General features: G+C 44.2%; 1 protein-coding gene across 1 annotated transcript; it reads right to left on the minus strand.

The window, feature by feature from the left end:
• Window positions 1–1,055: 1,055 nt before the first annotated feature.
• LOC105018279 (G1/S-specific cyclin-D1) lies at window positions 1,056–8,609 on the minus strand. Its single transcript, XM_010883576.5, has 5 exons — window positions 8,093–8,609; window positions 6,647–6,862; window positions 6,044–6,203; window positions 2,956–3,104; window positions 1,056–1,845 (listed from the first exon to the last, which is right to left on the minus strand). The coding sequence occupies exons 1-5, from the start codon at window positions 8,534–8,536 to the stop codon at window positions 1,690–1,692; spliced, it is 1,125 nt and encodes a 374-aa protein (XP_010881878.2). The 5' UTR covers window positions 8,537–8,609; the 3' UTR covers window positions 1,056–1,689.
• Window positions 8,610–9,734: the final 1,125 nt, after the last annotated feature.

The following is a 9,734-nucleotide window of genomic DNA, read 5'->3' on the forward strand; positions in this document are numbered from 1 at the left end:
GCTAAGCCAATGCAATGTTTTCAGAGTAATACTTTCGCACGTTTACTTTCACATAACTTTGAAAGTAAGATATTTTAATTAGATATTATTATACACAAGTATTACTAGTTGGACAAGAAGTGCTGATTTTAATGGATATTGTTATATGTCGGAAAGATGATGCCTGGAATTTGTACGAATGTACTGTGTGGATTCGTCCACTCACAATCCACAGAATATTCTGCAATAAATACTTGTTCGTAAGGTGAGGATCAACTACAAGCTTCCAACTCAATCCAAGCAGTGGAGAATTCCAATTCGTAATTCATGAGGGGAACAGGCATGCCTCCCCGTGACACTGGTATCGTCATCTTTAAGCGTGTCTTAAGAGACAGCTGTGATCCATATACTGTAGATGTTATGGATTGCGCAACAGAAATGCAGGAAATTTCCGATTGAGATGTTATGAACTACACAACAGAAATATAGGTAATTTCCGACTGAGCAGATGAATTCAAGCTCTGTTGGCGAGGGAACATTGCCTTTAAATTTCAATCACACTGTAAGGCTGAACGTCTGCAGTAAGGACTGAATAGAAGCCCTAAATTTACCAAAAATCAGCCTACGATGTCCTGCTTCTCCAACACAATGTTTAGAGACGTTCGCCCGTCATTGTTCCTAAACCATCCCATTGTGTTTAGTCATCATGTCCCACATGGTTATCCTCAGTATAATCAGTAAGGAGTTATTGACCCAAAGTGCTTTTACGATGGAATGGTTTTCTGAAAGTAAGACAGAGAAACGTTTCGCTATAACTGTGACTGTTTACATATAGACAGCATACAGGTCATCCAGCAAATTATTATCTAGAATGCAATGTTCGAAATATGGAGTAAAATAGGATCTAGAAATGGTCAGTGCGCTGTCCTTGGGAGGATGTGTAATAGCAGTTATACCGGAACACGCAGTAAGGAACAGACCTCTGATAAGAATTTTAAACGTTTGCTAAACAACATTAACATATATGGTTACATTCTGAATCCTCCAAAAGGTTAGATTTATTTTTCCCAACCCCCCCCCCCCCCCCCCCCCCCCACAAAAAAAGTAATACCTCAAAGTTGGTTAAACCTTAAAGCAAGCATGGACCAAATTAAGCTGGAACAACAAAACTACACCTCGTTTAGAAATGGGGATTACCATACTTTAAAACACTTCTGTCATCAAACAACTCAGGACCAGCTTCTTATTTCTGATTGCAGGTGTATGATACTTAATTTGTTGAACAAAAAAGAAGACCTAGGTTATGATTCACTAGATGATATCTATTTTGTTGCGCAACAACACATACAGTACTACATATCGTATTTTCCACCAGTTATTCAAGTCTGTTTTGTCAAAAACAAATAACAAGGAACCACGGCCAATTGATACTCCCTCAAACCAGTAAGGAGAAAGAGAAGCACAAGAATCAAGCTCTGGCTGGCCCCTGAAACACCGGTTGAGAGCCAGACAGCACGTCCTGGCCAGGCCAGGCCAGACCCTGTGCTTTGAGCACATGTGAGGGGGAGTGGCTGAGAGCGTAGCGGGGTTGGGGGTGGGGACTGGTGTTGCTGAGACGGTGTCAATCAGCGAGCCCTGCTCTCCCCCGAAGCCCTGTCCTCCTCCATCAACAGCCTCTACTTAGTGAGCACCACGGCGAGACGGTCCCGCTCAGATGTTCACGTCCCTCACGTCCGTTGGTGTGCACGAAAGGTCCAGCTCCTCGTCCACGTTCTTGGTCTCCGTGGAAACGGTGTGCCGTTGCGCCTGACGGAGACTGGTCTCCAGTAAGGATTCGATCTGTTCTTGGCACGCTCGCAAACAGTCCTGAAGATGGAGGAAAGAGACACAGAGTTGAGTACACCACCGGACGTTCCCTCAGCAACAAGCAAGACGCACCGTCAAGGACACGACGGACTGGAGTCTGCCGTCGAAAAATGAAATCAACCGAGACCATGTGAGCGAATTCAGAGTTAGAACGATGTGGCCATGGCACCAATGGGGTTTTCTAGGAGTGGTGGAGGCACATTGATCCAGAAACTGGTCACACAGTGTGCGATGGGCTGTCACACAGTGTGTGAGGATTGGGAGGAAGACAATCCACCCATAAAGGACTGGAAACTCAATCCGCTAGCACCAATTCCAGGCCCCAAAACAATAGGAGCTAAAGTAATTCATTGGGCCAAGGGAAAGAGGGACGAGCCCTCAGTCAGGTGGTGTAAGAACAGCCTAAGGGACCTCGTTCTAATGATTACAGTTCTTATTACCTGGGATCAAAGGGCCCTGTAGAAACTGGAGTCCGAGAAATGTGTGGGGAAGGCTTCAGAAGTTATTCTCGTATTAACAATACTAAGATAGTACCTCTGATTAAATTAGAAGAGTGCACATAAACTTTAGAATTACAAAAAGTCAGAAAAAATTTGATTCTATATTAAACTATGACACGACAGAACTGAAATGTTACTAGTGTTTGTTAGGTGAATATACATGACAGATTTCAACTAACAAGTAGTTGTAAAGAAATCACATATATTCACATGCTGCTTCCTCTTTTTTTCCCTTATTTGGCCTCAACAGATGCCAGGCCCCCCTGCGTTATTGACCAATAGGACGACAGAAACAAAAACACTTCCACGTTGTGGTTGTTGCATGCCTGTCACTTCCTGAGGCATTCAGAGACAGGATTTAGACCCTGGCTACCTGCTGCTCAGCATCCCACCAGGCCCCTCGCCTCTTTAACTCTCACTGTCCCCTCATCCCTTTGGAGTTATCAAACAGTGGAAGACATCAGATCATTAAAATGTCTAAGGACACATGTCAACTGGATTAAAGAGACAGGCATCCGTTCCGGGTGCCGAGCTGGGCACAATGGCAGGGGGGCTCTGCTCAGTGGCGAGCTACACATTCTGTGAACCAGGCTGGACGGTCAACACATACCGGGTCACTCCGGATGACTTGGGACAGGAAGTCAGTGAGCTGCTGGGATGACAGCGCGTTGTCCGCACTCTTCAAATGCAGGCCCTGGACCGCGGCCGCAACACTGCCCGCTGCAATCATTGATGGAGGGTTGGCGATGAATTTTACGTCTGGTGGGGCAGAAAATAAGAGAGAAGAGATGAGGGACAGGGGTCAAACTCTGGAAAGCAAGACAATGGATCCACAAACAGTCCACACAATGATCTTGTTAATGGGGCAGGTGAATGGCTGCAAAGAGGCAGCTCAGGCCGTTGACTATCTGCAGGAGGCATGAGACAACAACCGAGGGATTACAAATGCCAATGGGCCATTCTCTCTCTCACAGTAAGGGGTGAGGTGTGGAGGAGGGAGAGAGGGGTGAGCCGAATGGACAGGTCAGTGTAATGTGTACTAATATCCAGAGTGGGTAGAGAGCAAAGAGACAGTGTCCATCCGACGGAAAGAACCGGGGACATTCTGAAGTGACCTCATGCTGACATGTGGCAGGATGCCTGTTCTGCTGTTAAGGAGCTACGCTGGAGGTCCCAGACCAAGACAAGCTCCCCCTTTTGTACATCAGCAGATCCACCGTGCCCTCCTCTCTCTGTGCCCTCCCCAGGCACATTTGCATATTCAAAACGTTGGTATGGGTAGAGAAGAGCGGAGAAAAGGAGATTTTCAAATAAGAAACCCATTGCTCTGGTTGGGCTCCTAATGCATGTGGGTGATCAATGATCTATTCAACCCGAGAGCTGTTTGATGACCGTACGGAGGGAATGAAAGCAGGAAAAGCTCATGAAATGCAGATGTATTCTCCCTCTGCCCCCCTCCACCTCTAGCTCAACCCCACTTCTCCTCCTCCTCTCGCAGCCTCGGTATGCAATAAATCACCCTTCAACCCGCTCCGCTAGGGCCCCCTCTGGAAAGATCATGTTTTACTTCCTCTTTTCAAGTGGTTAGAGAGACAATAAATCTACTCCAGGCAGGGGCCCTCACACACACGCACACACACACACAGATAGACAGACACACAGAGGGGCAGCTAAGACCAGGCACATTGTGTGAAACAACAGGTCTAATCACCAGGCTTACAGCATTCATTTTACCATATTAATTAGGGGGCCTCTTAGTCTAGGATACAAGTCCCTTAACACCTCCCAACCTAACGCTAAGAGTACGGAGCATCACCGTGACGACGCACCCATCGTGGCAGCCTTTGGGGACGGTCTCTGAACCAGGGAGAACGTGGAGCAAAGGTGTGAGGAAGCAACAGCCCTGTGAGATAAATAGAACTTGACACTGGAGGCAAGCCAGAACGCCATTATCTTGGCAATTATGCCCACCAAATCAGCCCACAGCTAGCATCTCAGATGCTCTAAAAGACCTGCATAAATAAAGACACCCCACAGGCTACAAAATAGTATGCGAACCTCTGCTTACAAAATGTTATTATTCCATTTCCCAAAACCATAGTTAATCAGAGACAAAACCGGGAATACTTTTTTCACTGTACATATTAACACACCTTTCTGACAACGACAATGCGACAGCAGTTCACAACTTGCGAATAATGACATCATGGATGTTCAACAGGTATTCACACTTGCCCTGTTTTTCCACCCCCGGTCTACCCCACCTCTAGGTGGAGTTAACTTCTTAAAGTGACCCACTTTAAAGACGTGTGTTTTTATCGATGCAAAACAGTACTTTGTCTTTATTCTCCTACACCTGAAGAGATTCCATTGTGGGTTCCAACCAGTACCCCATTCCCTCAAAAAAAACTGATTTGTTCTAGAGGAAGCCATTTTGTCCTGTGGTAGGTGGGGAAGACTTCATTTAGAAGACTGTATGAAGGCAATCCTGCCAGTTTCAGGCATGAAGGCAATCCTGCCAGTTTCGGTCCTATCCTGTTCTGCACCCTTGGTTGCTTTTTGGTAAAAGTATCAACTTGGTTAAAAATGTCTGCCAGTGGAATAGTAGTGCCTTCTATTGTCCAGGACTGTGGTGGAGCTTATAGGATTTCCACAAGGCGGAAGTTGACTGGTGCAACAGGAGATACGTTTAAGTACACCCCTGAAGTATTTGCCCAACTGCTCAGTGTTCGGACATAAAGAGAAGACAATTTAACTCACATCTTTCTGGATGGGACTGATCATTCCATTGACTAAAACCGATACTTACCTTAGCAGCCTATAGTCAGTAATCCATAGATAGTACATCTAAAACCTAGAGGACATGCAGGTCTGCAACAACCTTCTGATTTAACTAAAGAGCAACAGCAGAGCAGGCACTAGTTTAACAACAGGCAGGTGGTGTTGGTGGCAGTGTGGTGGATGTGGTGTAAAGGTGTGGAGGTGCTGGTGGTCTGAAGGTGGAGGTGTAGAGGTGGAGGTGCTGGTGGTGTGGAGGTGGTGGTGTAGAGGTGGTGTGGTGTAAAGGTTTGGAGGTGCTGGTGTAGAGGTGTGGTGGAGGTGCTGGTGGTGTGGAGGTGCTGGTGGTCTGAAGGTGGAGGTGTAGAGGTGGTGTGGTGGACGAGGTGTAAAGGTTTGGAGGTGCTGGTGGTCTGAAGGTGGAGGTGTAGAGGTGGTGTGGTGGACGTGGTGTAAAGGTTTGGAGGTGCTGTTGAAGAGGTGTGGTGGAGGTGCTGGTGGTGTGGAGGTGGTGGTTGGAGTATGGTGGTGGTGTGGAGGTGGTGGTTGGGGTATGGTGGTGGTGTGGAGGTGTGAAGGTGGTGGTGTAGAGGTGGTGTGGAAGTGGTGGTGGTGTGGAGGTGGTGGTGTAGAGGTGGTGTGGAGGTGGTGGTGGTGTGGAGGTGGTGGTGTAGAGGTGGTGTGGAGGTGGTGGTGGTGTGGAGGTGGTGGTGTAGAGGTGGTGTGGAGGTGGTGGTGGTGTGGAGGTGGTGGTGTAGAGGTGTGGTGGTGGTGTAGAGGTGGTGTGGAGGTGGTGGTGTAGAGGTGTGGTGGTGATGTTGTAGAGGTGGTGTGGAGGTGGTGGTGGTGTGGAGGTGGTGGTGTAGAGGTGTGGTGGTGGTGTAGAGGTGTGGTGGAGGTGGCGTTCCTCCCATGCGTACCTGTAGCACAGAGAGCCACAAAGGTCTGCGCATGCTTGCGCAGGATTTGCTTGGTGTCCGGATGGATGGGTAGTTTGGAGAGGAAATGGTCTATGAAATCGTGCGGAGTCACTGAGGCTAGATCCCATTTCAGTTTGTTCAATACTAGTAGTTCCATTTGCTGTGAAGGAGAGAGGGGGAGAAATAGAGTGAGAGTGTGGGAGAAAGCGAAAGTGAGTGGGAATAAAAGAGAGACAGATGAAGAAAGAGAGATGTAGTGAGACCATGTGGAAGGATTCAGGAATGCACCACAAGAGGGTAGACATGCTCCACACAGGGCGGTGTAGTGACTAATTCCTTATCACCACAACTATAGATATGTGATAGAACTAAGCTTATCATTTACAAGTTTTGTTGTTTTTCTAACTTCATATGATTGACCTCCAAACTCAACATGTGGTAAAATGAAAATATTGAAGAAATACATTCATTTCATTTTAAGTATTGTTTCACAATAGGGTAGCTAATTACGCCAGGCCTGTAATATATTATAGGGTATCTCCTAAGCATAATCCCCAGGTGTTGGTTCGAAATAATGTGAACATGAAGCGGAAGTCAAATTACCAGCAATTCGCCCGGTCTGATGGAATTGTCGGTGTATATGCTCAACTTCTCAGCAGTTAGGGGAATGGTCTCCTTCATCTTTGACGCAAGAAACATGCAGGTAGCTCCAAGTAACTGTAGACGGGTTTTCCTGGTGGGTTCAATAGACAAATATCTGTCCAAAAAATTCATAGCTAGGGGAAAAACCTCCTCCTCGCATTTCTGTTCCTCACACACCTGTAATCCAAAACGAAACGAAAGATGACTTACTCATCCATTCTACTAGTAAAAGGTTATCAAGAGTAACGAACAACAACATGAGTCATTCATTAATGCATAAACGTGCATATTATAAGCACGTAAAAGCAGATGTAACCCTATTAAGTTTTGGTTACAAATAAATAATTTTTACTGACATTGGATTTCTCTCCCAACAAAAAGATGAATGGCGTCCAGCAAGCGCATGGCGTGCACAGCCATTGTAGTTCGTCATATTTTCAAAAAATATTTAAAAATATTTAAAAATTGTTTTAGCATGTAACAATAACATATAAACGTTCATTTGAGTATATGTTATCGGACAAAACTGGCACATTCCGAATATCTAAAATAATTATAGTCAAAATTAACTTATTTGTGAGCAACTAGAAAGAATTGACCTGGAGCATGCGTCCCCATCTCATAACAGCATGCGACTTCAAAAATGATTAATAAATATAATCGATGACGCCAGAAAAACATTTTCACCATGTTAATGAAAGGCAAAGTATCCCATTTCATAGTATGTCACTTTAATTACGTTTTTCCAAAAGTGTTCTAAGCTATTAACAGATATTAGATGTAAACCATTGAAACTGCAACAAGACTTCAACGTTCAGATGCTTCAACTCAAGTTGCAATTATAAACCCAATGTTTGCTTTACGCGTGTAACAACAGACACATAGCTAAAAATGCATCTTACGTCATTAAGCCTAATATATCGAAATTATTGACATCGTTATTACACAATTAAAAAAGAAAACAGTGCAATAAACCACACAGAAAACAAAGATGGCGCAGTGACTGCATACGTGTACATTTGCATTAATTTAGAGAACTATTAAAGTTAAGGGTTACATTATTACCCTTCACTATAATAGAAGGGAATAGCCTAATTCTGGTAATTTTCAGCATGTCAGGTAAAGACTCTCAACAGACTTCAACAGCGTCTAACGTTCAAAAGGTACGCTATCGCTGGTTAAACTAATAACGCAATAAATCAATTTGAAAGTTATTTATTTGTTGAACAAAGCAAGACAAGGATTCTTTATATAACTTTTATATTTTATGCTCTGTTAGTTGTAGGCCTAAGCCCTAAGTATTTTTACTTACACATTATTCTAAAGGGCACAGACGTTGGAGATATCCTATGAATCAAATGAAATAATTGAACGTTGTGTAGCTATTATAGTGTTTCTTGCACAAACCTCCAACATCCATGTAGAAACAATTCTTCTCATGTAGGGTACAATCTCTTTCTGTACACATTTGAAGTAGTTCGTTGCCGGGAGATAATTGTCTTCAGCTTTAAGCATGGTCTGCAAAACTCTGTCGTTAAGCAGGTTTGTGTCTTGGTAAGCTCTCCGGACGGTCTCCACTTCACAGCACAGCAACTGATGTTCCATTCCTTCAGCTTCGTCAGTCGCTTGAGCAATAAAAGAGCCTAAAAGAGTGAGTGAATGAATGCTTCTCCAATAGTTCAGTATGTGTTTCTCTGTCTCTGTCTGACGCATCTGCTGTGTCGAAGCTCTCAGGAGGGCTACCAAACTCGGCCCTACTGTATTAACTCCCCTCCCCTCGGCGAACTGGGGCAATGACGTGACTGTTGTTACTGAGCAGATCAAAGGCAAGCACCTTTGAATGAATTGCATTGGAAGGGAGCGAGGGCGACAGAGAAAGAGCGAGAGAGATCCAAACAGAGAGGCCCGCCTCGGAGAAGAGGGCAAGTTTTAGAACCCTATTTTACATAAGCCCACAGACCCTCCCAACGGCTCCTAGACTGTTGAACGGGGAGTGGGAGGTCTCAGGTCTGACTGCAGCTCCTGTGTTGGACCAGAAGGGGAAGCAGAGATGCTCGGTGGTTGGATTGGAGGAATGATGTTTTGCATTGTCCGTGTGGCCTTCATTGTTTGACCGAGAACATACACTTTTCCAAGTATGGTACATGCCCAAAGAAAAGTGAAAGCAATGGAAGGAGGTACATAGACGATGATTGGCATCACTTATTGGGTATTATTATAACCATGTTGTACTTTGTAAATAGATTTTCTTCTTGCAATTATAATTATTGTTAAGATAAGAATAAGGATTACCCTGAAAACGACGGTGATGATGGCAATGATATTATTAGTGTTGTCGTTTTAATTGTCATTGTCATCAATGCGTTTTTATTGTATCATAATTATGATATACAATTATGAAAATCATCTTTGAAAAAAATCCTTGATCATACAACATTTTCCTTGGGACTACCTATAGGACACTAACAATGTTAGATTAATCTTTATTAAATGATATAATAGATCAAATTCCTTTACTAAATACACTTATTTATCATGCACGAATATGCACAGCAACAATGTATTATTCAACAGGCCTGTTGTTACAGACTGCAATAAACTGCCTAGGGCTAAAGGCTTTTGCAATGTTTGTGTGAATCAAAAAGGTTTAGCTCGGTTTAGCTTTCAAGACCCACTAAGGTTCAGAATTTAGAATTAAAAAATTAAACACAGGTTAACCTGAGTTGCTGTACAAGGGTTCTGCTTCAGTGTCCGCATTCCAGCCCTTCCTCTCAGCTCTGAGAAAAGAACTCTTCACTAGACCACTAGGCAACATGGTAATAATCAGGACTAAACAAATGATCAAACTGAAGTTGGTTTCCCTTCATGTCTGAAAATGACTGTGAAACAATCCAGAGTATACTTTTCATACAGCTCTTTGTGATCTTGCATGCATTGTGAAGACATGCACTTTTGAGTACTCATGCTAATGAAATAAAACAACAACACAGGAACCTGCGCTCACACACACATGCAGGACTCATTTACCTGCAGAAACATGCATGCATCT

The sequence above is a fragment of the Esox lucius genome, chromosome 19 (genome assembly GCF_011004845.1).
Source record: "Esox lucius isolate fEsoLuc1 chromosome 19, fEsoLuc1.pri, whole genome shotgun sequence".
NCBI classification, from domain to species: Eukaryota; Metazoa; Chordata; class Actinopteri; order Esociformes; family Esocidae; genus Esox; species Esox lucius.